The sequence below is a fragment of the Xyrauchen texanus genome, chromosome 43, assembly GCF_025860055.1.
Source record: "Xyrauchen texanus isolate HMW12.3.18 chromosome 43, RBS_HiC_50CHRs, whole genome shotgun sequence".
NCBI classification, from domain to species: Eukaryota; Metazoa; Chordata; class Actinopteri; order Cypriniformes; family Catostomidae; genus Xyrauchen; species Xyrauchen texanus.
Genome location: NC_068318.1, coordinates 18,110,639 through 18,125,820, shown reverse-complemented (window position 1 = coordinate 18,125,820; position 15,182 = coordinate 18,110,639). Strand labels below are relative to the sequence as shown.

At 39.3% G+C, this 15,182-nt stretch overlaps 1 protein-coding gene and 1 pseudogene across 1 annotated transcript; one reads left to right on the top strand and one right to left on the bottom strand.

Moving 5' to 3' along the window:
• Positions 1 to 965: 965 nt before the first annotated feature.
• On the top strand, positions 966 to 5,070 carry kpna7 (karyopherin alpha 7 (importin alpha 8)). The gene is made up of 10 exons (XM_052116547.1): positions 966 to 1,031; positions 1,122 to 1,262; positions 1,333 to 1,418; positions 1,516 to 1,784; positions 2,678 to 2,760; positions 3,214 to 3,477; positions 3,569 to 3,802; positions 4,416 to 4,598; positions 4,707 to 4,853; positions 4,981 to 5,070. The coding sequence occupies exons 1-10, from the start codon at positions 966 to 968 to the stop codon at positions 5,068 to 5,070; spliced, it is 1,563 nt and encodes a 520-aa protein (XP_051972507.1).
• Positions 5,071 to 6,422: 1,352 nt separating this feature from the next.
• On the bottom strand, positions 6,423 to 11,133 carry LOC127636196 (cysteine and histidine-rich domain-containing protein 1-like; annotated as a pseudogene).
• Between the last annotated feature and the right edge of the window lie 4,049 nt (positions 11,134 to 15,182).

The window sequence follows — 15,182 nt, the reverse complement described above, 5'->3', positions numbered from 1 at the left end:
CAAATGTGTATGACTTTCTTATTTCTGTAGAACACAAATAAAGATAGAAAGAAATGTAGAAGAAATCTAAAGATTTTTGAAGAATTTCTCAGCTCTTTTGGCACATACAATGCACGTGAAGCTTCAAAAATCACATACGTCAGCATTAAAGTAATCCATAAGACTCCAGTGTTTAAAACAATGTCTTTGGAAGCGATCTTCAGTCAGTCTCCACTGTAAACTTAGTTTCACTTTCATATTCTTCTTCTTTTGTTTTTGATTATTCGCATTCTGCATGCATATTGCCCCCTGCTGGGCTGGGAGAAGAATTTCAAACAAAAAAAGGACTTACATATTGATGTGTTTCTTACCCACACTTATGAGAGATATTAATATCACTTCTGAATATATTGATTAAACCACTGGTGTCCTATGGATTACTTTTATACTGCCTTTATGTGCTTTTTGCTGCATAAACATTTTGGCACCCATTCACTTGCATTATATGGACCTAAAGAGCTGATATTCTTCGAAATATCATAATTTGTGTTCTAAATTATTGAGTAAATTATGAATTTTTATTTTTGGGTGAACTTTCCCTTTAAGGGTGCTTGTGATATTAGTTAGTTTACAACACTTACTATAAGACCACTTGACTTATATCATTATACTTTACCCATGTTATCCAAAACATGAAACAACATATACACATTTAATAAAGAGTGAATCCTCTGACCTAAGGTGTGTCTTTAAGGAGTTCAATTAATATCACCTGCTTCTAATTGTGCTCATCTATTTAATGCTGTTGACAGCTGCTGACATGCAATTGCAGTAGAGTTTGAGATTGTGATATCTGTTTTGTAGGCAAGAAACACCTGCTTGTGCGGTCTGAGTTTTATTAGTTAATGTAACACTTGTTCTAAACGCAACTTTTGTAAAAGTTGGTAAGGTGTGACTGACCTATGGCAAGTGCATTGAGTTTCAAAATGCCTACAGAAAATCTGTCTGATAAGCGCATGTCCAAATTCAAAAACAAGGGCAAAGAGCCAATGGTGAGTTCATCCATTCTGGTTCTCTTCCCTTTTTGATCGTTCACTATTAAGTCTCTTGAACTCCTTTGTTCGATGTGTCTGTGCTTGCAGAAAATGCGTGATCGCAGAATCGCAGAGTGTGTTGAGCTTCGGAAAGCTCAAAGGGTTGAAAGTATTTTAAAGAGGAGAAACATTTCATCCCTGGGAGATGAGGAACCTCTGTCGCCAGAGTTTAACACTGACAATGAACAGGTGTTCACTAGTTGCTGCTTTAAGGTAGAGCTCATGTTTTCACAATACTCACTATTTTCATTTCATTAAGGTCATATCTGCAACAATTGAAGAGATAGTTGCAAATGTGAACTGTGACTGCCCAGAGAAGCAGAGGCAAGGCTGTCAAGCTGCAAGGTACTGTTACCAATTCAAGCCCTTGTTATTTTTCTTAACTAAACATGTCTGGCATCTTTTTGTAGAGCTTTACCAGCCTTTACTCCTGTTCCTGCAGGAAGCTGCTCTCTCGGGAGAGAAACCCACCCCTGAAGGAGATCGTGGAAGTGGGACTCTTGACTCGCTTTGTGGAGTTTCTGGGAAGGCATGATGACCCCACTCTGCAGTTTGAAGCTGCGTGGTCCCTCACTAATGTTGCATCTGGCACTTCCTGGCACACCCGACAGGTGGTTGAGCATGGGGCTGTGCCAGCCTTCATTGCCCTGCTGGCATCACCGATGCTGAACATCAGCGAGCAAGCTGTCTGGGCTTTAGGCAACATTGCTGGTGAGGTTACTTTGAATTCTCAGAGGGGGCAATCTGCATGATTTAAATAGTTTGGTGTTGTGATCATCTTGGTACTAGCAGAACATGTAGGTTGTTTAAATTGGAATTACTTTGGAAGAAAAAATAAGGACTGACTAGCAGTTCTAGCAGTCCAAATTCATGTTTGAGGTATGACCGTATAATTTGTAGAGCAAAACGTTGTTTTAACCACCGAGCTTTTTGTACTGAAATCCAAAACTGCCTGCATTCAGGGTTTGGAGGGTTACTTTTGAAATGTTTCAAATATACCGTAAAGTATAATCTCTAACTTATTCTGTTAGATTACTCCAGGTCAGTAATGTATTCTAAATACTTTGGATTACTTCATATCTTATGCGGTGTTTCGAAAAACAAGAGAAATTGAACTTGTTTGACGGATGTTTAGATATTTTTACAGGAAATATGATTTTTGCTGTAATTTCAAATTATGATCCAATGTGAGTTCTTGATAAACGATCATGCCTGGTAACATGTGCTTGTAAAATGGCTAGAAATATATTTTTGGCTTCGCATAAGTATTTACACAATGTTAATTTCTATTCTGCTCCAAACTTCTGTCTGCTCGTATGAATATTATGATATAAAGTGTTTCACTGCTGTTCAGATGCACTTTGGATCGCATCATTTATATGTATAAATGTTTTCCATCTGAAAGGACTAAATACTAAATGACAATAAAATGCAAACAAATTTCTTCAGTAATCAAAATACTTTTACCAATGATATAAATTGTAACTGTAGTGGAATACAGTTACTAATATTTTAAATGCGTAATCCTGTTACTCCCCAACCCTGCCTATATTTATACTCTAGAGAACCTATAACTTAAATACAACATTTTCCTCTGTTATTAGGTGACGGTCCATCATATCGTGATGCCTTGATTGACTGTGGTGTTATTCCTGCACTGTTGGCAAGACTATCACCAGATGCTCCAGTGAGTGGTTTTTTTTTCTTTTCCTGAAAACACTACCCCCTCCGGAATTGCGTATGGTGGGACAGTTAAGCGTCCCCATTTTTACATGCGTGTGTATATAACTATTTAATGACATATTAAAATCGATCATTGGGAAGTAACTTTTTGGGTTCCGAAGTTGATCTTGCACTGAGATTTCATGAGCATGTGTGGGGAAAATCAAATGGATGAGAAATTATCCAGAAATCTGATGTAACTCTTACAATTAAATAAAAATTGTTGAATTTGACAAATTTGTTTGCGTGCATTTAATGAGACTATAAATGTAGTGTCCGGTTTGTCTAGCATTTGAAACCTAATAAGTGCTAGGGTAAAGCAACATTTCCAGAAGTGTCCCACTTTGCCTTTTTTTTTTTTTTTTTTTTTCTTGTATGTGAGGATATGTAATCTAAAACTTGCCTGAATGTTTTGCAGGTGGGATACCTCCGAAACCTGACCTGGACCCTTTCAAACCTTTGTAGGAACAAGAATCCCTTCCCTCGTTTTAGTGCTGTCCAGCGAATGCTCCCATCCATTATCCAACTGCTCCACCAAAGTGACAAATCCATCCTATCGGATGCATGCTGGGCCATTTCGTACCTTACTGATGGACCCAATGAGCGAATCGATGTAGTGATTAAAACCGGAATCCTTCCAAAATTGGTTGAGCTCTTGGGCTTTGAGGAGCTTGCTGTGGTGGTAAGAACCATACTGTTATGATTTTTGCTGTCCTAAAAGTTTTCCAAGGTTCTTTTCTAAACTCTACGTTTGTCATGCTGATGCACTCTAGACTCCAGCCCTGCGTTCCATTGGGAACATTGTGAGTGGCTCAGACATGCAGACCCAAGCGGCCATTGACGCAGGTGTGCTGAGTGCTTTGCCTCAACTGATGCGACACCCCAAGTCCAGTGTTCAGAAAGAGGCGGCTTGGGCAGTGTCCAACATTGCAGCAGGACCCTGCCAACAGATACAACAGCTCCTCACATGTGGATTATTGGCTCCATTAGTGGATCTCCTAAGGAACGTAGGTGGCAATTGATTTAATGCCCGTTTTGATTTCAGCTTCTGCCCACAAAAAATTGCCTATAAAATCACTTAAGAATTTAAATACTCCAGACAACTTTTGATACTCTGAAGCTGGCAATATGTGGCAAATTTTACAAACTGTCCCCCTTGGGGAATTTTATGTTTTGTAGCATTTTCCAGTTGGCAAACAGTAAATCAAAAACCGTCATGCTTGTCTAATCTTTGATATTTTATGGAATAGTGCAGACTTCAAAAGCAAGTGGTTACACTGAAATCTGTCTTGGTGCAAGAATTTTAAGACTGTATTTTAATGATTATCACTAGGCTTTGATCTTCAAAACCTTCTGGATACAGTGCTAGCCTTATTGCATTTGTTTACAAATGTTGGTGGTAAAGTGTTTCTAATGGGGGCCCAAAAGCTGTTAAGATTCACTAATTGATGTGGTTGAGCATTTTTAAGCTCTGAGCTGAATGATCTGTTAATGCTGAAACATTGCTTTCAAAACAAGTTGATTTGAAAATGAATGAGCTGTAAGGATGCACGAACTTGATGTGGATCTGTGGTACTTTTTGTCCCTATTTTGCACTAACTTGCAGAGCTTGTTTTCCAGGGTGACTTCAAAACCCAGCGAGAGGCAGTATGGGCAGTAACCAACTACACAAGTGGTGGAACCGTTGACCAGGTGGTTCATCTTGTCAAGTGTGGTGCTCTAGAGGCCATATTGTCTTTACTTCAAGTTAAAGACCCAAAGACTGTCCTGGTCATCCTAGATGCCATTAATAACATTTTCTTGGTGAGTTTGCAATGTGTGTGTGTGTGGCATTAAAAGATCATACATATTTGCACCGCAATTCTCAGTGCTTTACATTAAGGGATTTGTTAAAATTTGTGCCTTCTGCAGGCTGCTGAGAAACTTGGGGAGGTGGATAAGCTTTGTTTGCTGGTGGAGGAAGTGGGTGGACTGGATCGAATAGAGTTCCTCCAAAACCATGAGAACAATGCAGTGTATCGAGCAGCTCAGGCTCTTATTGAGAAGTATTTCAGTGAGGTGGGTGTTGTGTTGCCAATGATAAGACGCCTACCAATCCTACTTTTTGAGGACAGTTTACAAATGATGCTAATGACTTCTGCACAGGAAAAAGTTAAGTTCTCTTTCCACATGGTACTTTGCACAGGATGGAGGGGATCAGTGCTTGACAACTGAAGCCACAGATGCAAACTTTGTCTTTGGAGCATCTGAAGTCCAGAAGAAATTTGATTTTTGATTTGCTTTTTTAATTCTCAATTGAATAAAATTTAATATTTTTGCAGTACGTTTTGGCTTATTTTGCTTTCGACATGAATAAAAAGTGTAACATGGGTGAACTTTCCTGGGACTGGCTGGGATGTCAAGTCATAATATTCCAAGCAATGATCTATATATCAAGAGGTTTTATTTTGGAGATGCAAGCTTGGGTTTTGTAAAGTGCCAGCGACCTTAAAATGTTGCAGTTGCCATTAGTAATGACCGTATGCATCTTGTTCTGTAGGCTGCATGAGTACGATGCGTAACCCTATAGTGCAACTTTTGCTACTGTAAAGATTTGTCTCTTCCTTGCACCTCAATCACAATTTACACAAATTGCCAAACTCTGGCAACCGGTCTTTGGTACACTCCTAAGCAGCTATTTTCCATGGATCCAAGTGGCATTAAAAAGTACTATCTACTTGACTGGGGAAATCTATAATATAACAGTCAAGATTATGATCCAAGAACATTGATAAAATGGGACATTAGTGGCATCCTAAATGTAGCTCTAATCTTGCTACTTTTTTCAGACTAGTCCACCTGTGTATTCTTGAATTGGCTCAATTTCTCCCTTGTGTTCATACAAGTGATCTGCTCAGGTTAAAGGGTCTCTGACAGCAGAATGTTAATGCAAATGTTATTTTTTTTTTTAATATATGAACTTGGAAAAATAGCACACCCCGAAGGCTGAAATTTCCTACACTACTTGGCTGGGGCCTGAAGGTTAAGCACCATTTGAGAAAAACAATACACATGGAATCTTTAATATCAAAACCGTGCTGCCTTAAGTTTATAAAAAAAAAAACCCTGTGTAAGGCTGTAATTCTTCCTGATATTAATTGTCAAAACCACCGTGTGTAACTTGTAGGCAGCAGCATTTTATAATACATCCTATACCTTTAAATGAAAGTATTTGCTTAATTTTCTAAACTTTGTACCTTTTATATGTGGTAAAACAAGGTTAAAGCATACATTTATACATTATGAAATTGTTGCTTGATTGACAAACGGGACTAATATCATTGGGAAAGTGAAAAGCTCCATTTACTAAGACTGGATACAGTTTTGATTGAGTTGAAAAATATACTATTAACAGAACAACTGCTGGTAATTTGTGTGAAAGAGCTTTCTTAAATCTGTAAACAAGCCTGGTTTAGTAACTTTAAATTTTTCATAATTGTTGGTAAAATCTAGACAATTGTAAATACATCTCAGAATTTACAAAAGAGATGACAATGAAGCATGAATGTGTTATAATCCAAGAGTCAAAAACTCATTCAGGCATCGGAACGTTGTCTCAATACTGCAAAATAATCTTACGGTCTCAATTTAATCATTGCACTCATCCTCACTATCAATATCTTTTTCCTTTGGAGGAGCGACGACAGGGGGAAGATCCAATCGAGCTCATGACATTGGTTCGGCCTTCTTTAACACCACAATTTTTGAAGCCACGATGCTCACCAAACTTTTACTAGCATCAGTTACCTTATTAAAGAAGCAAATAGACACAAAATGGCAGCATTGGTAAATTAAAAACAGTGAAAGGTTTTATACTGTGTTAGGTGTCGAGATGTGTTATTCAATACTCACCCCCCCACAAACTAAATTGCTGTTCAAATTCTTTCTCTCCAAATATGTGAATTGTTAGCTGTGACAAGGGAAAAATACACTTTTAATTGTATTTGCATACATGACACACTGGACATAGATACAAAGCTAGTTATAACTTTATAGGTGACATTTCATTAAGTTCTCAAAAGGATTAATTATTAATATTACCATTAAAAACGAATTACATTGATAAAAGGTAAAATATATTTACAAAGTAATACAAATTAACAACTAATTAAACAATAACAGCAAAAAAAAATTAAAACATAAGTAATCCTGGTGTCATACCACAGTGCCGTTCCCATCCACTGAGCTCAGCTCTGGTACTGAATATTTGGCATAAATTGAAATGATGACCTGACTTCCCGTTTGATGCCAGTCAAACATGCATGGTATGACCTTCTTTCCCTGTGTACACAAATAGAAAAATTATTAGTCAGTTAAAAACAATATCTGCGAAAATATCCAGGCCTTAAACATTTTATTTGTTCATTCTGAAAGCTGAACAATTCCAGAACCCAGATGCTCTGCAACGTTAAATTTGAAGCGTGTCATTTCTGCCCCAATTCAACAAATGGAAAATAATTACCATTTTCAAAGAGGTTTCTGGAAAACTGTAATAACTACACTTTTGTGAAGATATAGTAGCACGAATGTCATTAGTTGCTAAAAATGTGATGGCAAAAAATGAATTAAATAAATTCCAGATTTTTCAGTAATATAGTGCTATGCACTTTAAATCTCATGTTAGACACTGACTGTATCTTTCTTCTTCCACTGATGCTTTCCTTGGGTACAACCCTCCTGAGACAGTAATGTGTTGAAGTCTGAGGTTTCCTCTTACAGCAGCTCCAATATTTCATCCTTTTATGAGGAGAGACAAAAAAAGGGTTCTTAACTGCAGAGCTCACAGGCGTGATTTATCAGATTTCTCTATCTACACTTTTCAAGTAATATTCAGCCTTGACTGGTAGCTAATTTACCCTTCATGGAAGATAGGAACTCCAGTGTGATACAAACACGTCTCATCATCGCTGACTGGTCCACAAAAAGTCTGAAAAACAGAATAATGAGAATCCATTTGTTTATGGGCTAAAGAGACTTAACTCAATGTACCGTGGTATCTAATCAGAGATGTGGGTAAAACACCAGAATAAACAATACCTTACTGCAGCCTCCATTCCTACAAGATGTCCCTATCTTAATTTCATCACTGTCCTCTTCTATAATACAAGAAATAAAATCCTTAAGAATAAAAGGATAGGAAAACTTTTTTTTCTGGGGGAACTTGAGGTGTTACAGAAGTAGACATAAATCAGACAATATGAGTTAACAATAATAAATATTGAATACACCACAATACAATACAACAAAAATAAAATATGCAATGAATAATGCACCCCATGTTAGGGGTGGCTGTGGCTCAGTTGGTAGAGCGGGTCAGCCACTAATTGCAGGGTTGGTGGATTGAATCCCAGCCCAAACGACTCCACATGCCGATGTGTCCTTGGGCAAGACACTGAACCCCAAGTTGCTCCCAATGGCAGGCTAGTACCATTGGTGTATGAATGTGTGTGAATGGGTGAATGAGTCAGTGTAAAGTGCTTTGAATACTGTTAAGGTTAAAAAGGCACTATATAAGTGCAGACAATTTATCATGTAATATTATTACTTTTATTAATTGTTTTTATTAGTAGTATTACCTTTTGTCTCCTGTGCACTATCCTCAGTTAATTTAAGCTTCTCTAAGGCTTGTTTCAGTGAAGGAGAGATCTTCTGTTGCAGTGTTGAGAAAGGCTCATCTGGACTACAAAGATGATAAAAATGGACATTGTCAGTGATTTATCTCGAAGAGGTTGAGGCATCAATGCGGGTTTTGGCTGGTGGACTAATTTCTTAATTTATTTTCTCCCCAGTTTGGAATGCCCAATTCCCAATACGCTCTAAGTCCTTGTGGTGGCGTAGTGACTCGCCTCAATCTGGGTGGCGGAGGACGAATCTCAGTTGCCTCTACGTCTGAGACCATCAATCCGTCCACCAATCTTATCACGTGGCTTGTTGAGCGCATTAGAGAGGAGACGTAGCACGTGTGGAGGCCCACGCTATTCTCTGCGGCATCCACACACAACTCGCCACGTGCCCCACTGAAAGTGAAAACCACACATTAAAGCAACCATGAGGTGGTTACCCCATGCGGGCCAATTTGGTTGCTTAGGAGACATGACTGAAGTCACTCAGCATGCCCTGGATTCGAACTGCGAATCCAGGGGTGGCAACAATACTCACTGAGCTAACCAGGCCCCCAAGGCTGGTGGACTATTAATGAGAACACATTGTTCTCCATTTTAGATTTAATGTTGCATTACTTTTTCTTCTGAAAATCTGAACCAATGATTCAGAAAATAAAAAAAGGGGGAAGGCTCTGTGCTCTTAAAGCGTGCTTTTACCTTGGTCGCTGGATGGATTCCAGAGGTTTTGGTGCTTGGATGATGCATTCATCAAACTTTGGTTTCAGATCGTTGACATTCTTATCCGCAGAGGACTTCACCTCTGGTTTAACAGGCTCAACGGGCTTCTCTTGATTAGGAGGGCCTTTTGTGCAACCCTAAAATACAGTTTCATTCATAAAGATAGTAATTTATAACTCCTGATCTCTAACTAAAGATATTTTTAAATTAGATGAGCAAACATTTGAAGCCATCTATAAAACAGGGTTCCCACACCTTTTGACTTGAGGTAGACCGAATTTGAATATATCGTTTTTACAGATTAATAGTTGCCGATAGTAAAAAAAAATAAATTTGTCATTTCAAAATAAGAATTCCCAGGTTGATTATACAAAAAAGTCCAGTGTTATGATTTTTACCAAAGCTTACATTTTTTCTGGTTATAATTGGGATTTTGGTTGAACAATAAACTGCATCTGGGATTTTATTAATTTAGGAATCTTTGTCTGTGCCTGTCATATTAAGGGAAGAATAATTTTTTTTTTTGACATTTTATAAATCGGGCATTTAATCAGTGTGACGAGGAGGAGGGCATTGCCAGGCCATGAGGCTGCATGGCCGGCGGCGCTGAATCAGCAGTAGAGCGAGTTTTATGTTGAGTTTCACATTAAACTTTATGTTTTCTGTTCAGCCGGTTCCCACCACCTCCTTGCCTGTCCTTATACGGTTACAATCAGTTATCTGTATTTCCCAGCACAACAGTTACAGATATTGGCAAAATGATCTATCGGTCAACCTCTACTTTCGACTAATGGAATTTCCAGTAGTGGATTAATGGATAAGATTTAAAAATATATATTTTATAGGGACTGGTCTCATGAATAGAAATTTTTGTAAATAAAATATTTTAAAGCTGAGCCTGACTGGAAAAACCCATATTCACTATAAAAATGTTCATGACTTTTCAATTACTTTCAATATTTTATTAAACTTCAAGACATTCCTGAGCCAGGAAATCACCATTTTAAAATCCACTGACATTTCCAGGTTTTCCACAACTGTGGGAAGTCTGGGAACCTTGATGAAAACATGATTTCAGTCTCATTAAATGTGCAGTGTAGTACTTACAGCAATACTGAGGAAATCTGAAAAGTCTGTTGTTCGTCTCTTGCAGCAAGACCAACCCTGGGAATCAATGTAAGAAACTATTTAATAGCTTAAACTCTGAGTCAGGGGCATAGATATCAGGGGGGATGGGAGGAGGTAATAATCACAACAAGCAAGTACAACTCCCCCTCCTCCCCATTATTTATACCATGATCAATGGAAACATGCAAATGAAAATACCCCCCAAATCTACGCCCTTGCTCTGAGTAATGGCAAGAATCAACAACAGCAAGGCTATACTTCTCATTAAAGTGAACTGTTCTTCTCACATCTCCATACCTTCAATGCACCATGAAACACAGGCACTCCAGGGTGGTACATGCATCTGTGTATAAGAAGAGACTGATAGAGTCAAATGTAATATCACAAAGTTATAGATCAACTCCTATGAATAAAAAAATAAAAAATAAAAAAATAAAATAAAAAGTATAATTTTGGAATAAAGTCCGCAGAACACTAAAGTGCAGAATAAAGTTTATATAGCAAATGCGTATGTATAAGCCACTTAAAGCTATAAATAATAATTTACCTAAAAACATAAAGCTAAACACACACACATGAGCTATTCCAAAATCGTCATTCAAACATGAGTTATTCAAACAAATAGATAAAGTTTCAATATAATTAATTAAAATAAATTAAACATAGCCTACGATATTAAACACAACTGACTGGCTTTCTTGTCTCATTCACCTTGCCTGCTATCTTCCATAGCAACGCAGTTTACGTTTGTTATCAAAAGTATTACCATCTGAATTCTTCTCCGGATCAAAACGTTGTCCACATCCCTTGTTGTAACAAAGCACAGACATGATGTTTGACACACACGCTTATCAAACTCTTATTCTGAAAACGTGACCAAGGAGGGCGGGAATAATACAAAGTTTTATTTATTTATTTTTTTTTATTTTTTTTTATTGAACAAAAAGCACAGGGGATACATGTATCAAGCACAGAAAAATAAAATAAAATAAAAATAAGACAGTACACTCAAAGTAAGCAAGGCAATATGCTAGATAAGGGATAGTCCACTAAAAAAATAAACACAATTCACAAGACATGCATAGAAACAACAAATATACAAAATGAATACAAGTAATTAGAAGTAAATAACATTGGGAATACATAAATAAAAAATAAAAAAAATAAATAAATATTTTCAGAAAAGTATGAGGGAATTTATACTGAAACCATAATTTCTTTCAGCAACAAAGAAGTTTTAGCAGCTTTCTTATTAGCTGATAAACAAAGAGAGTCGTAAAATAATTTCAAATCAACACAAAAAAGTCTAAAATTGGGCTTAGAATCAGTTACTTTACATTTATGAAGATGAAACTCCCACATAAAGTAAGCAGTTTTAATCTGTCATCCATCTCCTTTGATCCGGAGTCCCAAATCAAAAACAACACATTCACAAATAATAATACAAAGTATTGACTAGCTAACTCACCGGCTGCCTTTGAGGCCCCTTCCGGCATCTTTCGTGAATCTCCGTAAGTTGTCGTGCACAATTTCGGCTCTGCTCGTGTCTTTTCGGCACGTCTGGAAAATTCACCAAATGTATTGTGGTCACAGATCAAATAAGCGTGAAATAAAATAATAATCGTGAATCAAAAAATAATAAGCGCAGATAAAAAAAATAATAAGGGCAAAAATAAATAAAAAGTGCAGTTCAAAACATAACAAGGATGAATCAAAAATATATAAACACATTTAAAATATGCTGCAAAAATAAAAAAAACTTCAAAAACATTAAAGCAAAGTCATCAGAATTGCAAACAAAATCATGTTTTCTTTTTTTTTTTTTTTTTTTGGCTGTTTATCAGGGGCGTTTTGCGCCCCCATTGGTCCACAAGTAGCCTACTTGATCCCTTCTCTTCCTGTAGCCAATCATTCGAAGAGGAGAGGTCACTCCAATGCAATTGCGATGGCTGCTGCTCATTATTATTTTATTATGTGGTTGATAGATACGGTTCCTGTGTCTGTTTTGAGAATTTTCTGCCAGCTCTAGAAAAGAAAATTGTTGTCCGAGTTGGCCATTATCATAGTCCGTTAACATGTATTAGAGTCAGCTGAGAGTCTTTAGTTTATGCATTATTAAGACTTCTGGTTTGAAGGTTATTGGCTGCATATCAAAAAAAAAAAATAAATAAATAAATAATAAAAAAAAAAATAATAATAATAAAACATGGCTGGTTTGTTGTGGATGTTTGATGCATGTTTTTACTAGCTGTACCAACGTAGTCGCAAGTTCAGAACCCTACTTGATCTGCTTTTCCATTAAATAAAATCCAGATCCCGACACGTAAGGCCTATTACAATACTTATGAACATAGAAATGCTTTCATATAATTTGACTTTTTATGTATTATTATATCAAAAATCTAAAAGGTGTGCATTATTGCTGACACCTACATGCACATTTTGGAGTTGGTTGTATGCAAGGTTGTGAGGGTTCCTTTTGAAATGTATTCCACTACAGAGTACAGAATACATGCTGTAAAATGTCATCTGTAAAGTATTCTGTTAGATTACTCAGTCAGTTACGTATTCTAAATACTTTGGATTACTTCTTCAGCACTGGTAGATTTTTTCACTTGTTTTAACTATAAAAACTGCCAATACAGTAAGACAAAATACACATGTTAAAAATATATTATCTGAAAAAACGACTCGGTTACTAGCGTAACCTCGGTTCCCTGAGAGGAGGGAACGAGTATTGCGTAAGTAGCTTACGCTATGGGAAAACTCAGTTTCTCGAGAAATATTGAAGTCTTTATGTAAAACGCATTGCAGCTGCACAGCAGACAGCGATGAGCGAGGCAGCTCGGTCATTGGCTGTGCCGCGGCAACTGCTCGAACCAATGACGTGGCGACTCTGAACGCGCGACCAATGGGCGTGCGCCTCGCGTTCGCGCGCTCAGAGCCTGCCGAAATTAGCATAGGCAGGCTATATAATGGGCACCCTGTCATGCGAGTTCCTTTAAGTTCAATCGACTGAAGCGAACTGACCAAGCACAAGCACGGCAGCTTACGCAATACTCGTTCCCTCCTCTCAGGGAACCGAGGTTACGCTAGTAACTGAGTCGTTCCCTATCGAGAGGTCTCTCCTATTGCGTAAATAGCTTACGCTATGGGAACACCATGTAAAACGCAGTGCGCTATTGCGTAAGTAGCTTACGCTATGGGAACACCATGTAAAACGCCGTGCGTGCTGACTTCGCTCTATAAAACCAGAGGCAGGTGCCTGAGCTTTAAAGCAAAGTGATTATTCCCCGAGCCGGCCAATGGCGAGCTATATACTGGGATATTACAGAGCGTCCTTGCCCAAGGCTGGGCGCTCTTTGTACAAACACAAGCACACATCTTATGTACTGAGCTTTTTATGTACTGGTACGCATAATAAATCCTCTAAGTCGGTCAGAGACGGACCTTATAAGGGAGGAGGTGATGCCCAGCATACACACACTCTATTCCATTCTATAGTCAGGCTGATAGAATGTTGGAATGCAATGAGGGGACCTGTAGGTTATAAAACCTGATAAATGTCGAAGGCGAGGCCCAGCCTGCCGCCGCACAAATATCTTCAATGGGTATCCCACTCGACCACGCCCACGAGGAGGCCATGCTCCTCGTAGAGTGAGCTCTGATGCCTAAGGGGCATTGAAGGCCCTTGGCTTCATAAGCCAGCGCTATAGCATCCACTATCCAGCGCGATATTCTTTGCTTTGAGACAGCGAGACCCTTAGTTCGGCCGCCAAAGCATACGAATAATTGTTCCGTCTGTCTGAACAGGGCAGAACGTTCCAAATATACTCTGAGCGCCCTGACCGGGCAGAGTAAATTTGCGTCGCCTTCGTCTGCTGGGGACGATAGCGCTGCCAGAGATATCACCTGTGCTCTGAAGGGTGTAGAGAGCACTTTAGGAATATACCCGTGCTTTGGCCTAAGGACAACTCTGCAGTCGTTAGGTCCAAATTCCAGGCAAGCAGCGCTTGATGACAGCGCGTGCAGGTCGCCCACTCTTTTAACTGAAGCGAGCGCCAGCAAGAGCGCGGTTTTGAGCGAGAGCTGCTTAAGGTGCACGGTTCGGAGAGGTTCGAACGGGGCACCCTTGAGTGCGTCCAGGACCGTGGCCAGGTCCCAGATCGGCACCGAAGGTGGGCGAGGAGGGTTCATCCTCCTAGCGCCTCTTAGGAAACGAACGATCAGATCGTTTTTCCCTAATGAATGTCCTTTATCAGGATTGTGTGACGCCGCTATGGCAGCCACATAGACTTTGAGCGTGGAGGGTGTGCGGCCCGCCTCCAGCAGCTCCTGCAAAAGGCGAGTACACTTGGTATCTCGCACGTTTTGGGGTTCAAACTCTTGGTATCACACCAGTCACTGAACACGTTCCACTTTCGGGCATACAAGCGCCTCGTAGAGGGCGCTCGCGCCTCAGTAATGGTTCTCAAAACTCCACTGGGGAGGTTCTCGGGAACCCGTTGAGGGGCCATGCATGGAGGGCCCACAGATCGGGGCGGGGATGAAGAATCATCCCGCTGGCCTGTCCGAGGAGGTCTTGCCTCAGCGGAATCGGCCATGGGGCAGATTGCATCATCTGTATCAGTTCTGGAAACCACGTCTGGTTTTTCCAGAGTGGGGCTACCAGGAGCACTGCACATTTCACCTCCCTGATCCGACTGATGACCTGAGGTAGCATCGCGATCGGGGGAAAAGCATACAAGGGGCGGCTCGGCCAAACTTGGGCGAGCGCGTCCGTGCTTTTTGAAAAGAAGAGAGGGCAGTGCGCATTTTCCTTGGAGGCGAAGAGGTCGACCTCTGCCTCGCCAAAGGTTTGCCATAACCACTGAACCGT

Coding starts and splice junctions, on each gene's coding strand:
- kpna7 (XM_052116547.1), top strand. CDS start 966: ATGCCTACAGAAAATCTGTCTGATAAGCGCATGTCCAAATTCAAAAAC. Junction 2,761..3,213: donor GACTATCACCAGATGCTCCA/GTGAGTGGTTTT, acceptor AATGTTTTGCAG/GTGGGATACCTCCGAAACCT. Junction 3,803..4,415: donor TAGTGGATCTCCTAAGGAAC/GTAGGTGGCAAT, acceptor CTTGTTTTCCAG/GGTGACTTCAAAACCCAGCG.